The following is a 20,108-nucleotide window of genomic DNA, read 5'->3' on the forward strand; positions in this document are numbered from 1 at the left end:
CATTTAGCAACAATCGATGGGCACCCCTGTTCCCACGCATGGTCTTTTTGATGTCTCCGGAATACAATGGAGACTGGTACACAATGAAAGGTCGAAGTACAAAGTGCAAAGAGAAGCTCGTATTCCATGGGCTCATGTTGGCGAGTTTGTGAACAGAGAAGCACAAAATCCTGACTTCCCTACAACGTTTACGAGGTACTCCCACCATCATCGCACACCAGGCTCGCTAATACGGCCATTCAAGAATTCATGGCTTGAGAGCACCATGTAAGTGTTTATTTTCCATTACCTTATTTAAATGATTAGCATGCAAGGCTTTAGACTTATACCCAATTATCATTGCCAATAGATATTGGTGTGCTTTTGGGACACGTTGTGCTTCCAAACGTGTATGCCATGTGCATGAACAATCGGGTGGAAAAGATGTAGAGTGCAAGAGTAATGTGCATGAAAATGAGCTTGACGATGGGGAGTTACATGGTTGTCCTACCATCAATGAAGACAGCGTAAAAGCCTCTACCAAATTAAATGCCAATTTGATCAAGAAAGAGACTAAGCCAAGGCGGCCACCCAAGGCAGCAGGACAGCGCATTCGAGGGTGTCAATGCCATTTCATGGTGAATCGTCTATACTTGGATCCTAGCATCGCAGTTATATCTTATATTAATCCCTTTCACACAAATAAAGAAGATATCATCTGCCATGGGGAGCCTTGTAGAAATGAGGGAAACACCCTTCTTCTCCTCTCTCCATGGATTTCATTGGAAAAAAAAGTTTGGGTTTCTAACTTGTTGTTCAAGGGCTTTACTCCACAACAAGTTTTCGATGCACACATTCAAAGTTTGCATATACGACAAAGCAAAGAGCCCAAATGTCCAATGGTGAGGGATGACTACTTATTGCTCCAAGATATACTCAATATTGAAAGGAAACGTGCTATGAAGACATATCAACTACATGATGATGATGCAGAGAGTACAAGGCGATGGTGTACACAAAATGCGGATATGATATTTGTTTACCAGGAGCAAAATCTTCAAGTACAGAAGGAATTCTTTTTAGGGATCCAAACCCCATGGCAAAGAGAGATTTGTGACAAGTTCGGAAATGGAAATTTGTTGGCTATGGACTCCACATTTGGAACGAACAAGTACAAGGTATGCTTCAATTCTTGTCTATTTTCTGCCGTGTTCAAGTCAAGGTACTTGTACTTACTATACCTAAAATGATGTAGTTCCATTTGTATACAATTCTCGTATTTGACACACATCGCAATGGCATCCCAATTGCGTGGGTTCTTGCCTCAAGTGCCACCTTTGAGGCTGTGCGATATTGGTTGACAAAGTTTCAAGATCGCATGCTTGATCACCATAAATCGTGGCAGCCAAATGCTTTCATGGTGGATGATGCGGAGAGGGAAATTGATGCACTGAGGTAATTTTCCTAACATAATGCATGGTGCTTGGACAATGCTTTATGACCATTGCTTGGATTTGTACCCTCAATACTTGGATTTGTACTCTCAGGGTCGTTTTCAATTTGCCGGTGTACTTGTGCTTATGGCATGTACGTAGGTGTTGGCTAAAACACCTCATTCGAAAGGTGAAAGATTGGCCAACACGTGCGGCCATGTTTCGGATGCTTGGTAACATCATGAATATGCGGGGAGGGTCCTCGTCTTCATATGAGCTCACCAAGGATGAAGCTAGGGAAATGATATGCAAGTTCAAGGAAGATTTTCAAAGTGAGAAGGAGTTCCTCCACTACTTTGAAATGCAGTGGCAGCCTAAAATAGGTGACTATGAGCTATTTTTCTTGCTTCAATGTGTTCCCAATGTGTTATGTTCTCTTATGGTCATATATGCTTACAAGTCTTCATCATGTTAGACATGTGGGTGCGTGCGACAAGGACATTGCCACATTCCAATCAAGACACGAATGGTGCAATCGAGGCGTACCATGGAGTTTTGAAGTACAGATTTCTAGGATCTTCTAAGAAAATGGTGGGGCGTCGAGTGGATTGGCTTCTTTACAAGCTAACCACAGCTTGTGTACCTCATTATTGGTACATACAAGTTGTGAAGGAAGGGGGATTTAAGAGAAACAATGCCATTGAGAAGGTAGTGGAGAGCTCGCATGAACGAGCTCTCAAAATTCCAGATGATTATGTGTCATTCATTGGTAGCAACATGAAGGCAGATGCTTATGTTCGAAGCCTCTCCAATCCAAACCAAGTGTACACCGTCTACAACTCAGATTGTCAATGGGCATGTTGTACATGCCATTGGTCCGAGCTTGGCAACATATGCAAGCATCAAATCAAGGTGATGCTCATGGCTGGTGTTCAGGAGCAAGGTATGGTGTCACATTGTGTGAGCATGTATGAAGATAGTGCCTTGGAGATGGTCCCGAGGAGACTACTTGAGATTAAGCCTGATGACCTCAACATCGGGGTGCCACTTGAGGATGATGCGAGCTTGGAGGAAGGGCACAATTGTGAGGATGTATCTTCAAAGTCTACACAGAGGTCAAGCTTGAATCATTTACATGACACTTTCCAACAACTTGTGGATTTTGTGCAGGATGATGCCGAGCTTATTCATGAGGCTACCACTAGCATGAAGAAGACACTTGGGCAACTACATACATTGAAAGCACAAAGAGAGGAGGGCATTGAGCTTGCAAAGTCTTTTGTACGAACTAGAGATGGCTTTGGGAATAGCTTGAAGAGAGCAAAGTCTTTCATTGAGAAAGGGATCAACAGGAAGAAGCGCAAAACAATGGATGACAATCAAGTTGGCACCTCCTTCATTGCTACAGTTAAGGGTAGACGCCCCTCCATGCAAGCCAAATTGGATGCACGTGCAGTTAAAGAGTCGATGCAAGCAACAATCGAGCTAGATGGCAATGACGCCCAGATTACATGATGGCATCTATATGTATGAATGTATAACCATTGTATCATGAAGCCCATATTACATGAAGGTGGATTTTCAAATCTATATTGGCTCTCTATTGTGATTTACAAATTGTTGTTCTAAGGTTTGGTAATGTACAATGTAGGCTCTCTCTCTCTGTATTAATATTTGTAACATGGCATCACCATGATATTAACATAATTTGGTGTGATGCAAAGGCAATCCAAGCATCCTCGAAATATCTAAGTGGGTAGAATACTCTTGAGAAGAAGGTTTAAAATACATTCTCATAATACGAAATAATTTCAATAAAAACAAGTTTCTTGTTAACAGCATTAGGATAAAAGGACCATTTTAAGACACCTCCAGAAAATAGAAATTTCTAATTTTGAAAGTTTTTATTAAATTTTAAGACTAAATATATAATTATCTTTGTTGAAGTGAGGCAAGGATTTTTACTTTTTAAATAAAGACATCTCCAAGGTGGAACCCTCAAAGGGCCAACTCATGAACATTGCAACTCCCCTATAACTACATTGCACGGCTAAGTTATCTCTACTTTTTTCATCCAACTAAAATATGGCACCTTAGATTTTGTGCATATTAAATGGTCTTGGGTGGGTGTGGTGAAAAGATAGTGTAGGGTATAAAAAATGGTCTTGGGTGGGTGTGGTGAAAATATAGTGTAGAGATATTGCACGGCTAAGTTATCTCTACTTTTTTCAGCCAACCAAAAGATGGCACCTTAGATTTTGTGCATATTAAATGGTCTTGGGTGGGTGTGATGAAAAGATAGTGTAGGGTATAAAAAATAGCCCATTTTATCCTATCCCTAATAACCTCAAAAATTAGGCTTAACGAGTTCGTGGGCGCTTGCTCAAGTGGTTAGCTCACTTCACTCCAGTTGGTAAAAAGCGACGTCATAAAGTCATAACCTTGACACTACTTGGGAGGAAGGAATAAGGGATAACAAAATGGGTAGTTATACATGTCTTTAAAAATACATCGAACTATATAAATCTTCCCTAAGGTATAAGATCCTAGGCTTTCATGACTAAGTTATGCCTTATTTTGTATTAAAAAATTTCTATATGTTCTTACATTTTGTGTAAACAAGAGGAGTAAAGAGAGTATTATATTTTCTTATTTCTTTCTAGATGGCTCAAGACATACATGCCAGAAGTGATAAAGGAACATGTATAAACTCTACAAATTTGAATACATATTTTCTAAAAGTGTATTGTTAAAGAATTCGAAACAAATATTGAATTGTGACCTTGACAAAAGTGCAATTTTAATTCCTTTAAACACTTTGATTGATAATGTGTTTCCAAATTTTGGAATTGAATCAAGCCATGAGTGTGGAAAAAGAGAGATGATCATAGAATAATTCATTTTTTAGAAATTGAATAGAAATTGAATCAATGATTGGAATCAGTCCCTTGCTCTCCCAGCTCAATATAGGTTACTCCTCCGTCTTCCAAATAGCCGGCGAGACCACTGGCGTAAGAGCCGGGCGAATACGAGGAGAAAGTACTGGCAAACGTAAAGAAATGCGCAAACATAATTACCAGCAAGCACAATGTGGAACTCAGCTGGGTCACAAGATTAAGAAGAAGAAGTGGCGGAACACTGAACCGAATCATAATGGCCTCCTACCCAGCGCAGGGAATAAGTGCGGCGGTGGAAGCGGTGGTTCCAGCGCATTCAAAGCGTTCTCTTATGGTCATTTTTTTTTACTGGTGGTTGCCAGCGTGGCCACGCGAGCGTGGCTGGAAAAAACCTCCACGCTGGCAACCACCCCGATATCTAACTACGGCCTATTTGGTGGCCTCTAATTGTCATGTACAAACATTTATATGTATTTGGTGTCTTTTATGATCATAATACTACTTTATAAGGCACTATACATCTTTAATTTTAAGCACCTAATTTATAGAAAATCTTATATGAATGGTTATACATGACAACTAAAGGCTAAAAAATACAAAACGAGCCCCAACCTGAATAGGGTGTCTTTTGCCCAGATAGCAAGCCTGTCTGGGCAAAAGTCACCCTATTCAGGTTGGGGCTATTTTTATATTTGGTGGCCTCCAATTGTCATGTACAAGCATTTACAAGTAGTCACATTCAAATACACAAAGGCCTTGATATCAATTAGAGCTAGGTGGTGTCGGCTAAATCAGCGGCTAAATCAGACAGAACTACACACTCATTGTGGTCACAGAGGATAGGGGGGACATCATGGGAAGTTGGCCCAAATTAATCATTATTGATACCACAAACTAAACATGCATGCAATCCAATGTTATCCACAATGGCTCTCTCTCTCTCTCTCCCTCTCTCTCTCATATCATGAAAACTTACATTATTCAAACTTTATGTAGACATTATGTATAAAAAAACCCACTTGTATTAATAAAAAGGATTTACATTGATTGTTGAACACAATATCTACGATAAATTTTCAAGCTAACTCATAATGTTTTTAAGACGCCTAGCTGTACAGTCTTGCACCTCTTCTTGCTAAGTGGAAGGGTCCCTTACAATATGGCATTGACGACACAATCTAGGTCCTTCTCATGAGAATACTATCTACAAATGCAGTGTGTGTGAGCACTTTAGAAGAGTAACCCCCTTGGAAGGTAGCGTACGCTGTAGCCTTGTTGATGAGCACTAACTTGTCAGCATTTCTTGGAATCGTTGACAAGCATAGGACCTTGTTAAGTACTTTGAGGGATAACATGTAGAGGCTTTCCAATGGGGGCTAATGCATTGTGCACCACAACAAGGTGTTGAGGTGCAATATGACCCATGTAATGGGCCAACGCAGCATCTCTTCCAAAACCCTCATGTAGTGAAGTATCCCTTTGGGGAAGCTAAGGACTAGGGGCTTTGGACTCCTCTCATGGTGGTGTGCTTCAGACAGAGCTATAGAGGTAGTGTTTTCGGAAGCCATCATTGTTTTGGTGCCTCCGTGGAGGAGGCTTTGAAAGTACCCTTCATCATATTGAAGTGTCAATTGTGGAGATGGCTGCAATGCTATCTTATCCTGTGTTTCATGGGAATAATAATGAGGATTCAGAGGACTTCTTGGTGAAGTTGGAGATGGAAGATTTTACATATGGTGGAAAGGACAAAGATGAAGACAAATTAACCTTGTTGTCTATGTTATTGAAAGGGGATTAAAAAATGTGGTTTCAGACATGTAGGAGTCAGCCATGGAGGAGGCAGACCCTACAAAGGTAGAAGCTTTGCTTCTTTTAGAGGTACTTTAGAATTTGAAACAAGAGATGACATTAACACATAAGGTTAGATATCTAGCTAGATTTATTCATCAACTTTCTCAAGCTTTATACCCCTTCAACAAGCATCCCAAAAGTGTCCTTTTGTGTGGTAAGCCAAGGAAGAGAAATCCTTTCTACAAGTTAAAGAAATCTTGAGCACTCTGCCAGTTGTGATGCCGTGAGATTGGAGTAAGGAACCCTTTGTAAATCCTAGTGTGTGAGAAGATGCCATAGGTGCAGTGCTGATGCAGCAAGGAAGAGAGCATTCTTACATGAGGCTAGTATATTTTGTGAATAGGACAAAGAGAGGTGGAGAAAGGACTTATTTTGAGGTAGAGCTTGTAATGATAGTTGTGTTTTTTTCCCTAAGAAAGTTTAGGTCTTAATTACTTCCTAAGCCATTCACCATATTGATACATTATTCTTTACTTCCCCATTTAATTCAATTTGATATTCCATCAAAGAGACTATCTAAATGGCTAGTTGAGCTGCAAGAGTTCCAATTCACTTGCATAGTGAAGGATAGTACAAGGGCCTTTGGCAGATATTTTGACTTACAGATAGAACCCTTTGGTATTGAGGGAAGAAACCATGAAGAAGAAGGTAGTACCCAAGTGGCAAGAACCTAAAGCAGATCTGTCCAATGCTTTTACTCTATTTTTTAATGGAGCTTGTAAGAGGATCTCAAGGGTAGCCAGTGGTGGGGTTGTTTTGTTAAATCCAGAAGGTACTGTAATATATCAAGAAGGAATCAAGTTATAGGTGCAGACCAGCAATGAAGCTTAGTATGCCACCTTAGAATACGGACTCCAACAGTGTTTGAAGAGAGGGATTAACAAATTGATTATTAAAGGAGATAGTTTACTAGTGATTAGACAACTTCAAAATGTCTGGAAGGCTAAGAATCCCAAATTGAAGGAGTGAAGCTTTCAAATAAGAAAGATGTTGCAGAGGTTTCAAGAAGTTCCAGTTCAATATGTGAAAAGAGCACACAACCAAGCTGTAGACACATCAGCAAAAGCGGGGGTTAGGCAAAGATTTTTGATACATATGCTATAGCTTTAAGACACCATAGTTATGCTGGAAGGGAGAGTTTACATGAAGTGGAAGAGTTTTTACATATAGGTATGGTACCTTCAATTTTATCAAGAAAACAAAAGTATGGTTTCATTAGAAGGGCTCTATAGTACAGTATTGTTAAAGATCAATTGTACATGAAAGGCAAGGTTATGGTTCTAAGAAGGGCTCCCAACTAGAGAAGAGATATTTTCCACAATGGCTACATGTCATGAGGGGGTTTGTGGAGGGCACCTTGCCCTGACTTTGAGGAAAATTATTACTCCAAATAATGTGTGACCCAGTGTGAGGAAATATGTCTACCATTGGTGCAGAAGTTATGCGCCATGTCAAAAGACTATTTCACCATGAGTTGAGGAAAACCATTATTTCATATGGAGATTTTGAGAAATGTGGTTTAGATGCCATTGGCCCTCTACCCCCACAAGTGCCAATGGTAAGACCTACATCTTAACTGCAATGGACTATCTTACTAGGTGGGCTAAGGCTAGATGTGTAAGAAGAATTACTCCTAAGGAAATAGCCAAGTTTGTCTTTGAGGATATTTGTGCCAGATTTGGTATGCCCGTGGAGTTATTAACAAATTAAGGACCTAGTTTTAGAGGCCAAATTGTTGAGGAGCTTATCCAAAAATTCAATAGTTATCTACCATGTTAACCAAATGTCTAGAAAATCATCCAAAGTAATGGGACTTACATGTAGCTGTAGCTATGTGTGCCTATAGGAAAACTATGAGAACAACTAGAGAGTTTTCACCATACCATCTAGATTTTGGGAAGGAAGCCGTGATTCCCATTGAAGTGGAAATCTCCAGTCTATAGTTTCTATTAAAGCATAAGGAGAAAGACATAGATGAGTATCAAGAGAGGTTATTAGACCTTCAGGAGTTATAGCTGGCAAGAGTGGAATCTTTGGATCATTACATCCAGATGAGCAACAAAAAAGCAGAGTTGTTCAATGAGATAGTGAAGGATAAAGGCATTAAGAAAGGGGATCTCATGCTTAGGTATAACAGCAAGTTAGATAACACTTTCCAAAAAAAATTCCAAATTAAATGGGAAGGTCCTTTAAAGAAGCTACTTCAGAGGAGAATGAAGAAGATTGTTGGGAGCTGAAGGTATTCTTTGCTAAAGATTATTTCGAAGAATCCATAGCAAGTGGCTAAGCATAAATGCTTCAACCATGGGGGGGTTTGGAAAAAGATAATGGCATTTTTTATGGCCAAGGGGGTTATTGCCCTATGAGGATGCTCATTCCAACCCCAAAAAGAATAAAATAATGTATTGGGTATAATTAAAAACCTTAGGAAGCTTAGGATCTTGCATGGGTAGCCGCATATTCATAACTCGATGTAATCACCTGCTATTCGATTTGTTACATGGTGGCTAGCCCACAGAATTAGATAGAGTAGGTGAAATCATGCATGGACATAGGGTTATTGTTGCGCATGAAGAAAAAAGGGTGATGGAGTCTTTTGGTGAGAGATTTGGTATGAGAGAGTTATGTGAGAGCCTTGGTGTTGTGTTGAGGGAGCTTGCTTTGGTCTTGTTTAGAAGTTGGTTATCTGAGGGATTCTTTTGTGTTGAAAGTGACGTGGGTTTGTGAGAGCAGACTAAGGTGTGTCAAGAGCAAGGAGTTTCAGGAGTGGGAGAGGATTCTTTATGGTGGATGGTGTCCACTATTATTAGAACTTGGACCAGTATTGAGGATTGCTCAAGCTATCCCCATTGTACTAGCCAGTGAAGCCTGTAGACACTTTAATTCTACAATTGAATGATTGATGAATATTTGAGAATACGTGTTTGGATTTCCTTTTGGTCATTTGAGAGAGTTTCTTTTGATCTGCTATTTGTTTCCTTCATCTGCTCAAGATTGAGGCTTATTATGTGTTACATAGTCTTCTTTGAATATCTAGAGGATCAAATTATGTGATATCAAGGTTTTCTTCTATGTTTTGGTTTAATTCTATTTTGTATGGAAGTATTTCTTTTGGTGATAAGGCTAACTCTAGTTAAGTTGGGCTTGGGATAATTAGCCTAAGTTACGGTTGATTTTTGAGTCATCCAAGCATTAAAATTATTAGCAAGTGGTATAGAAATGTTGTTCTAACTAGTATTAGTTGAGGGAAAGTGATTTTGCACATCAGCTATTACAATTTTGGACCTGTCTAAGGACAACAGACAAAAAACTTGTTATTTTGCACTGTTTTTGATGCAACAATCTGACACACTAGGTCAATTTAAATGCTTTTGAGGCTTGGAGCTGGTGTTGTTTAAGTGCTTTGAGGCTTGGAGCTGGTGTTGTTTAAGTGCTTTGAGGTCCCTGTGGGGTCAACTGATGCAAAGGAGTTAGAATCTCTGTCAGCTAGGCCAGCTTGGTTAGTTGGGTAGATTCTCCCCATACTGAGGCAATTATGAGTAGTAATCAACAAAGAACCTGGGAGGTGATATCTTGCTAGTAGAGAAGTCTTTGAGGGGTTATAGCTATGAGAGGACACTTTGGGAAGTGTCAAAATTGTTGATGACTTTGAAGCCAGAACAGCTCTGTAGCATAATTCAGAAGTAGAGGGTTGTAGGAGGAAGGTCAGAAGAGTGTGCATAATTCAGAAGTAGAGGGTTGTAGGAGGAAGTTCAGAAGAGTGTGTATATTAAGTCCACGGACACTGCAGAGTGGTAGAGGACATTGGAGAATCAAATCTATACTGGGAGAGCCATCCAATTTCAAAGACAGGTGATAGTAAGTGGTATGACTTGTGTGGGGAAGCTAAGAAAGTATATTGTTAGTCACAGGTCAGGAGAGGGCAGTTGCCTACATTTTAAAGGTTTTAAGATCTATTTGTGAGGCTATCAGATGGTGGAGGACACCTTGGGATTCTGAAGCATAGATTACAGACAGGATACAACGAGAGGGATTTGGAGGTAGGATCTGGGCATTTTTGTGTCCCCCCCTGAGAGTGTGTATGGCTAGCTAACAATCAGTTGTGGTCACGAGACAGTGTTAGGTGATAGATCAAAGACATTAGAGGTCAATGCTGGCCATAGAGAACAACTATGTTAGCAGCATAGAGAACAACTATGTTAGCAGCATTCTGAAGTCATTAGGGTGGCTGGGAGGGTAGTGAAGTATCCCTTTGGGGAAGCTGAGGACCAAGGGATAGAGGGTGGGTGCTCTGGTGCCTATAGGTGTTGTTTTTGTTGGGGTTTGGTGCTAGTGATAGACTCCTCTCACAGTGATGTGCTAGAGATAGAGCTATAGAGGAAGTGTTTCCTCAAGCCATCAACACGATTTATTTCTCTCTACCTACCTCTCTTTGTTACACATGCTAGGACGACGTATTCAGCAGAACTTCTTCCCACCTACTTCCTTCCACCTCTCCCTCCATGAAAATTCTCTCCCTCTCCAAGGTAAGTACTTTCCTCTTTCCTTTCTTCCTATCTCCCAAGATTTCATGGAAAGCTTCATTGCTTTCGGGTTTTCCAAGCTTTCATGAAAAGCTTCAACTATGCTCTCTATGTGGCCTTTTCTTTTGCTTCCCCTCTCTTTCCTTTCCATTTTCCCCCTCTTTTTGGCTTGCCCTAACCCTAGTTTGCACATAGAAGTACTAATAGAGAGCTCTCCATTAAAGCTCTCTATTATGCTTTCTATGTAAAATCTAGGATTAGGGCAACATAAATCACAAGCGTTCAATCATTTATGCATTAGGATTAGGATAAAGAAACTCAACTTGTTTTTCTCCTCTTCTTTCACTTCTCCTCTTGCTTGCTGACATGCTAATTTGAAGTATACTTACTAACTTTGTTATTTATTTTATTGATACTTTGTAGGCTTATTCAAGTCAGAACTCACAACTCTAGCTTCTTGAGGTAAGAGCTTATAACTTGTTTTTCTCCTCTTTCACTTCTCCTCTTGCTTGCTAAAATGATAAAATTAAGTATCTTGACTAACGTTTTGATTTTTCTTTTGCTATTTTGTAGGCTTATTCAAGTCAATAACTCACAACTCTAGCTTCTTGAGGTAAGAGCACTCTCTTTTCTATTATCTTTTTATGGATTTTCAGGGTTTAGGGATTTTAAGGTTTTGTGGTTTTTTTGGCTCTCTATGCATGTTGAGAGATATGTATGCATGCATAGAGCTCACAGTGCATGCATAGAACTTTTAGGGTTTTGTATTACTTGTTCATTAGTTTTTAATATTATGTTTAATCTACTAATTACTTTGTTTAATCTTTTATTTTATAGGTCTTTCACCAAGCTTATGCATAAGCCTAATGCAAGATTTATGCATAAGGCTTATGCATAGAGCTTATGCATAAGCCTTACAAGCATAGAGTCTCTGCATAAGCATTATGCAAGCTTATGCTTAAGGCTTGCAAGCCTTATGAAAGCTTTAAGCATAGTGCATAAGGCTTGTAGCTTATGCATAAGGCTTATGCATTGAGCTATATGCATAGAGCTTATGATAATACATATGGGATATTATTGTAGGCCATTTAGAATGTTGGTTAAGTCAAGTTAGGAGTGGTTCTCCTTAAGTAGGTGGCTATAGTGGAGGGGGAGCCCTCAATCTTCTCACTATCCTTCTCTTGTAAAAGATCTTGGATTGAAGTGTGGATGGAATGAATGAGATATGATGTGGATAGATGTGGACGTGATGTAATGTGGATGGAATGAATGTGATGTGATATGGATGGAATGAATGTGATGTGATAAGGATAGATGTGGATGAAATGTATGTGATGTGATGTGAATGCAATGAATGTGATGGATGGGAATGGGTGTGATGAGATGGGAATGGGTGTGATGAGATATGAATGGATGTGATGAGATCTGAATGGGTGTGATGAGATGGGAATGGGTGTGATGAGATATGAATGGATGTGATGAGATGTGAGTGGGTGTGATGAGATGTGAATGGATGCGATGAGATGTGAGTTGATGTGATAAGATATGAATGGATGTGATGAGATGTGAATGGATGTGATGATATCTGAATGGATGCAATGAGATGTAAATGGATGTGAATGTGATGTGATGGATATCTGAATGGATGCAATGAGATGTGAATCGATGTGAATGTGATGTGATGATATCTGAATGGATGTGATGTGATGTGAATATGATATGATAAGATATAAATGGATGTGATGTGATATGAACGGATGTGATGAGATGTGATGTGAATCCGGGAAGATGTGAATGGATGAGATGTGATGTGAATGGATGTGATGTGATGTGATATGGATCGGGGTAGATGTGAATGGATGAGATATGATGTAAATGGATGTGATGTGATGTGATGTAGATATGGATGTGATGAGAATGCATGTGATGTGATGTGATGAGATGTGATGAGAATGCATGTGATGTGATGTGATGAGGATATGAAAAGATGTAATTGGATGTGATGAGATATTATGTGGATGAATGAGATGTTATGTGGATGAATGTGATGTGATGTGAATAGATGTGATGAGATATAATATGATATGATTGGATGAGAATGGATGAAGGATGATGGGAATAGATATAACTAGATAAGGAATAAGCAAAGTGGATTGATTTAGAAGAATATGGAATAACGAGAAATGATGTGGAACAATCTGAAAATATGAGAGTTTGTTAGAAACTGTATTTATGACCTGTTTTTAAATGGTTGTTTATGTCAAGAATACTGGGGAAGCATTTTGACCATCTTGTGAATGAGGTCATGGACGACCTAAGTGATAAAGTTGCAACAGCTGATGGAGAGTCAACGGAGGACGTCTCGCGTAGCAAGGTCGACCGAGATCTTGACCAGCCTCGATTCAATTTAATTGATGAGCTTCCGGTATGGTGGATGAGGGACCAAGGAAGCGGCCTATAAGTGAAGTGCTAGGTGACCTGCGAAGAAGGAGCCTAGAGAGTGTTGACCATACGGTGCTTGGGCTCTGGGTCGCCAATACCCACGCATGCGTCGAGGAAGAAAATTGAAACAAGGAGTTAGAGTTGTTTTCTAAACTTGGGCATGGATCTAGTTGATTGGCCTTGCTGGTCCTCAACGGATGCGTCCATGGCTCTTTTATATGGATCTATTGGTTGATCTTGCTGATCTTCAAAACGGAGAGTCCATCTGGATTTTCTTATATGATTATATTGTTGGGTACTATGAGCTAATATCCAAAAGGGGAACTATCCACCCTGCTTGTCTAAACAGCATTCTAGAAGGACTTAATAAAGTTCTAATATCACATGTAAAGTATAAGAGTTCTAAAAGGGGAACTATCCACCCTGCTTGTCTAAACAGCTAATATCCAAAAGGGGAACTATCCACCCTGCTTGTCTAAACAGCATTCTAGAAGGACTTAATAAAGTTCTAATATCACATGTAAAGTATAAGAGTTCTAATGCTTTCCTGTGTTATTTAATCTTAGAGCATTCTTATGTTATTTACGCTTTAAGCATTCTTGTGTTAGAACAGAGAAAAATGTCTACGTCCTATCTACATAGAGCAACTCGAGTATCTCGGGCATCATTCCATCTCTTGAGGTAAACTCCAATGTTCTTATTCCTTTTGTTTATTTGGTTTGCACTCTTGGGTTCTCGGGTTTCAATTTTTTTATTCTCTTATGCTTTATTTGGACTGCAAGAGCTTATGGATTATGCATAGTGCTTATTCATAAGGTTTATGCATTGAGTGGTTGCTAAAGCTTATGCATAAGGCCTATACATAGATCTTATGCATAGAGATATGGGGAATTATTGTATGCCATTTATAATGTTGGTTAAGATAGGTTAGGAGTGTTTATCCACTTGAGTAGGTGGCTATAGTGGAGGGAGAGTCCTCGATCTTTTCACTATCCTTTTCTTATAAAAGGAAAGTTGCCTTTGGCTTTAATAGTGGGGAGCATGTGGAAAGTCCTCAGAAGCTACGATCCAAAGGGACATTATTCACCCTACTTGTCTAAGTAGTATTCTAGGAGGACTTAATTAGTGCATTGAAAATCCTTGGTTTTATCCCCCATGTATACACATTATATCTTTTTAATGCTTCCTACTCCATTATGAGTCCATTTTTAAAATGTAATGATACTGCTACTGGCAGGACTACTTATACTTTCATCAAGAATAGAGAAAAAAAATCTTTCGATAGATTGCGATGTAGTTTTCATAGCAAACAGAAAATTCATGGGGACTTGCATGTATAACACATTGAAAACTTTCCACATCCAAATCCTCTCAAGATTGACTAAAAGCATGTTGGGTTCTTTTATATTGTTACTAAGAGTTTCCTTGGGATTGGCCTGACCAACTTGTGGAGTGTAGCTTGTAGAGTGTAGAATATGCATCAAAAGCTTACACATCAATTTTCTTCCCTAGGCATTTCATACGTTTTTTTTTTGAAGGGGGACAATGGGGGAAGAGTGAAAAAAAGTCAAGAAGAAAATGTATGAAAATAATCTAAAGCCCTAAGCATGCCATTTGGAAGATAGGGCTTGAGAAGCTCACCTCAATCAATAGTTTTCTACCCCTACGCTCACGGCTCTCTGAGTAGGAAAGATGGAATTTAATTTGCCTGTGGTGGCAATAGCCGCAGCCGCAGCCGCAGAAAGTGAGTAAAAGTGAAGACGTGCCAGCATCTCGCATTGCGTTGTGTTTGCTGAGAGGCCACCCTCGCTCATTAAATAATGGCGACCCTCCCTGTCTCCTCGACTACTGCTCCCTTCTCATCTCCCACTATTTGAATGCCAGTCATTGCAGATAGATCTAACAGCTGCTATCTGCTCCTCCTTGGGCTGAACCGTAAGCAGCACCATCAGTACTATGGCTTCCAGGTCTTTCCTCTCCTCCCTTCTTTGCCGCCTTCACTGTAACAAGCGCCAGTCCTGCGTCTACACCGAGACTGCATCTGCCTCGCAAGCATTCGAGGCTGATCTGGCACACTGCTTCCAGGAGCTTCTTACACAGGCTGGCGACTCCAAGTCGTCCCTCCTCGGTCTGAGCTGGCTCTCCAGTGCTGTGGGTATGCTGCTCTCCACACAGGCGTCTGTGCAGGCCCTCGCTCCATGCTTGCAAACGTCCCTGCCCGTCCGAGACATGAAGCTGATCCAGCAGTACATGGATGACAGCGTGAAGCTACTAGATGTGTGCCAAGTGGTGAGGGATGTGATGGGTGGCGTGCACGGTTATGTCAAAGCCGTTCAGCTTGCCATCGGCTACCTGCGCTGCAAACCAGGTTTGAGAACTGAAAGGGGTGCATTGCTGCTAGCAAGAAATGCTCTGATCTCAGCAGAGCAGATGCGAGCAGACCTGCGAGAGCCTGCTACTCCTGGCCGCGCACACCTGCGGTGGACACACCATCGGCTGGCAGCCTGTAGCTCAATGCTTAGAAGAATAGGCCGGATGAGGATGTACAGAATACGCCCACCTGCTCCTCCTCCTTTGCGTTGCCCGCTGCTTTGTATGGAGGGGAAATGGCTACCCTCTTCGTCTTCAAACTGCTTGCAGCGGCGCTCCCTTCTGGGAGATCCTCCCCGATCTCAACTAGTTCCTCTGGACGTTTCGGGCCGGCCATTGTGGACAACTCCTCTTCTAGCACTCCAAGCTAAAGTCAACAAAGAGCTGCTGGAGAGAGTACACAAGAAGCCCCATGGATTTACCCTCTTACCCGACCTCGACATCCTAGATCTTTCTGTTACACAGATCAATGAGATGTTGAGACAAACTTTGGAACAGCCCAGTAAACCACAAGGAGTGTCTCAATGGGAAAAATTCATAACCCTACATTTCTCCTATATTTTTACACTTCACGAACACTGCCTCCACATTAACAAATGTGTTGGATCAGTAGCAAGCATTTTGAATGCCACAGGGAAAAAGCCTCAACATCGCCACAATCCAATGTTGTTCCCTCCACATTAACATCCACTTCACCACCAAAACGTTCATCATCTTCAAGCTTCACATCTGCATCTAACTTCATAAAGAACCAGCTACCACAGTAGCATTAGGGCATCAACAAGGAAAGTCACAATCTATCCTTAAGTAAATCCCTAAATCTTCTCCACCAACTCTCACTTGCCAACCTACTGTTAAGAAACCCTAAAGGCACCACGTGAAAAAATTAATGAAAACCATAGGTTACCTCTTGATGGATTCCAACTCATCTTCTTGAAGCTCAAGGCTACTATGGGGGTAATACGTGGATTTGGATGCCAAGAATGAAGTAAACACCCATAACCTCATCAATGAAAGTAACATCTACAGTTGACCCTCAATCTTGTCCACTTTCAGTGTCAAAATCAACAAAGAGAAGAACCAAATCAAAAGAAAACCTTTCTTACCAGTCTCTCAAGAGTTTTAGACTCCCAGGACTGTTAATGTAAGATTCCTCCCCCAACCCCTTTTTGATGTCTAGTATATTCCCCTGTAATCAATTCCTTTTCTGAAATATAAGAGATCTTGTTTGTGGCTGTTTTAACCTAGAGAGAGAAAATATTCTAGAGAGAGAATATTCAGATTATGAATATTTTTGGATAGAAAAATAACTCATCTTATTAAAATAAGTTCCCCTGAAACAGAAATTCAAAAAGAAATTTCCAATGTGCAATTGGAATTAATTGGAAATAGGTATAAAGAACCTTAGCCTAAGGATCTAGATTTTCAGAAATCTTTAGACTATGGTCCAATTAAGGTTCCTATGGGCCAATAGCATCAATCCATGTGTAGGGAGGAGATAAATCCAAATTGTAAAAGAAGATACCCAAAAATGAGTAAATGCTCACATAAGATGAAGAGTTGAAAATGTACAAGGTTTATTAGTAAATAAACACATATGTAAGGAAGGGGAGTTCTTTAAAGGAGGTGCATATTTCACATAAGATGAAGAGTTGAAAATGTACAAGGTTTATTAGTAAATAAACACATATGTAAGGAAGGGGAGTTCTTTAAAGGAGGTGCATATTTCACATAAGATGAAGAGTTGAAAATGTACAAGGCTTATTAGTAAAAAAACTATGACACATATGTAAGGAAGAGGAGTTCTTTAAAGGAGGTGCATATTTCACATAAGATGAAGAGTTGAAAATGTAAAGGAGGTGCATATTTCACATAAGATGAAGAGTTGAAAATGTACAAGGTTTATTAGTAAAAAACTATGAGCAATACAATTTTGACACATATGTAAGGAAGGGGAATTCTTTAAAGGAGGTGCATATTTCACATGCTTGAATGAATTTTAAACTCATAAAAATTGAGATATTTCATCTCTCCTCTCTCCTAATTCAAGTCTAGTTCCAAAAAGTTAGTTTAAGTGACCTAAAAATGGTCAAAAAGTGACCAAACTGACTTGGAAAAATTCTAGAATCAGTTTGTTTGGTTAGGAACTCAAATTTTCCTATAAATAGAAGCCTCCCCTTGTTGAAAAAAACATAGTCTCTTATGCTTTGTTACTCTACTCCACCTAAGCCAAAATATATAGTCTCTTATGCTTTGTTACTCTACTCCACCTAAGCCAAAATAGATAGTCTCTTATGCTTTGTTACTCTACTCCACCTAAGCCAAAATAGATAGTCTCTTATGCTTTGTTACTCTACTCCACCTAAGCCAAAATATATAGTCTCTTATGCTTTGTTACTCTACTCCACCTAAGCCAAAATATATAGTCTCTTATGCTTTGTTACTCTACTCCACCTAAGCCAAAATATATAGTCTCTTATGCTTTGTTACTCTACTCCACCTAAGCTAAAATATATAGTGTCTTATGCCTTGTTACTCTACTCTACCTAAGCCAAAAACTGTGAATTCTTTAATAATTCACTAGTTTTTGATACCTCTCTCTTTCTTCAATCTCCATTGGTGGCTCCATCAACATACTAAACCAATTGATTGGTTGGGGGCCTCTACCGTGAATAAAGAATCAAGCAAATCATAAGGTAAGTATATTGAATTTCGATCTTTTCTATGATTTCTCAATGATTCTCTCTTCTCAACCCCTCTCAAGCTTGAGAAGTTTAATTGGTATGGTTTTTTAAATGCTATTGAAGTTAATTGGTGAATAGTAGTGAAGAGTTACATAATTTAATAAATGCTATAGAAGTTAATTTCCATTTATGTTTAAATTCTAATGGTTTTTATGTAATTTCTCTCTCTCACTCAAGAAATGGTCATACTCATGACCCATTCTCAATCCAAATGAAGCTTTTCATAAAGTCTTTCCTTAATCCAAGATTAAGCTATGCTTGAGGCCAAATTAATGGCTTTTTGCTATACTTTTAGTTTATGCACATTGATGATTCAATCCATTATGGATTGATGACCCAATTAGAGACCATTCTAATTGTTTTCTTAATGATCCAATTAGAGACCATTATGGATTGATGATCCAATTAGAGACCATTCTAATTATTTCTTTAATAATGAGCTTTATCCCTTAGAAAAAAATTGAGATTTATCAGTCATAGTAGCGGAGCTATGGCAAAATTTTTATAGAAATTACGCATAAAATAAATTCATTCAAAGCATAAAAAGAGGACTTCCTACCATATTCTAGGATCTATCATCCTAGATTAATTAAAAGAATTTTATTATGCATGGAGATGTGGATGTTTCCATGTAGATGTAGATGTATAGATGTAGATGTGGATGTGGATGTGGAGGTGGATGGATGCATGTAGATGTAGATGTATAGATATAGATGTGAATGGAGATGTGGATGTATGCATGTAGATGTAGATGTATAGATATGGATGTGGATGTATACATGTAGATGTAGATGTATAGATGTAGATGTGGATGTGGAGGTAGATGGATGCATGTAGATGTAGATGTATAGATGTAGATGGGAATGGAGATATGGATGTATGCATGTAGATGTAGATGTATAGATGTAGATGTGGATGTGGAGGTGGATGGATGCATGTAGATGTAGATGTATAGATGTAGATGTGAATGGAGATGTGGATGTATACATGTAGATGTAGATGTATGGAGGTGAATGTGAACGTGGATGTGGATGTATGCATAGAGATGTAGATGTATGCATGTAGATGAGAATGTACGCATATAGATGTGGATGTATGGATGTGAATATACGATATGCGATGTGAGGGAATATGAAGTGATGAGATAGAAATGATGTGATGGGATGAGTATACATATAAATGGAATATGGAATAAGTAATGTAGATTGATAAAGGATAATGTGGAAAAATGAAAGTTAAAATAGAAATTGTGTTGTAAACTGTTGTAAAATACTGTTTGTAAATACTGTTTGTAAATACTGTTTGTAAATGGTGTTTGTAAATGATTGTTTTATGTCAAGAATGCTGGGGGGAGCATTTTGACCGTCTTGTGATTAAAGTCGTGATGGTAAAGTTGCAACTGCTGACGGGGAGTCAATGAAGGACGTCTCGCGTAGCAAGGTCGGCCGAGGTCTTGACCAGCCTCGGTGCGATTAAAATGGTGAGCTTCCGGTACGGTGGATGAGGGGCCAAGGAAGCAGCCTATGCGTGAAGCGCTAGGTTACCTGCGAAGGATCCTAGAGGGTGCTGACCATACGGTGCTCGGGCTCTGGGTTGCCTAGGATACCCACGCGTGCGTCGAGGAAGATATTGGAACAGAGTTGGAGTTGTTTTCTGAAATCGAGCATGGATCTGGTTGATTGACCTTGCTGGTCTTCAATGGATGAGTCCATGGCTCCTTATATGGATCTGTTGGTTGATCTTGCTGATCTTCAACGAGAGTCCATCTTGTTAAGTGATTATATTGCCAAGTATTATGGGCTAGGAACTATCGAAACGGCTCCTGAGCGTTCTAGTTACCAATGATGCCATATATACTCTGATGAAGGA

At 39.6% G+C, this 20,108-nt stretch overlaps 1 protein-coding gene and 1 long non-coding RNA gene across 2 annotated transcripts; both read left to right on the top strand.

Annotated features, from left to right (window-relative positions):
* The first annotated feature begins 729 nt into the window (after positions 1 to 729).
* LOC147617122 (uncharacterized) lies at positions 730 to 1,341 on the top strand. Its single transcript, XR_015262330.1, has 3 exons — positions 730 to 881; positions 973 to 1,157; positions 1,235 to 1,341. It is a non-coding gene; the product is annotated as an uncharacterized LOC147617122 (long non-coding RNA).
* A 20-nt stretch (positions 1,342 to 1,361) lies between these two features.
* LOC147617123 (uncharacterized) lies at positions 1,362 to 2,927 on the top strand. The gene is made up of 3 exons (XM_086776441.1): positions 1,362 to 1,434; positions 1,527 to 1,795; positions 1,888 to 2,927. Exons 1-3 carry the CDS (start codon positions 1,397 to 1,399, stop codon positions 2,925 to 2,927), a joined length of 1,347 nt encoding a protein of 448 aa, XP_086632567.1. The 5' UTR covers positions 1,362 to 1,396.
* Positions 2,928 to 20,108: the final 17,181 nt, after the last annotated feature.

Source organism: Cibotium barometz, chromosome 37 (genome assembly GCF_041138505.1).
Source record: "Cibotium barometz isolate CiBa-2024 chromosome 37, ASM4113850v1, whole genome shotgun sequence".
Lineage (NCBI taxonomy): Eukaryota > Viridiplantae > Streptophyta > Polypodiopsida > Cyatheales > Cibotiaceae > Cibotium > Cibotium barometz.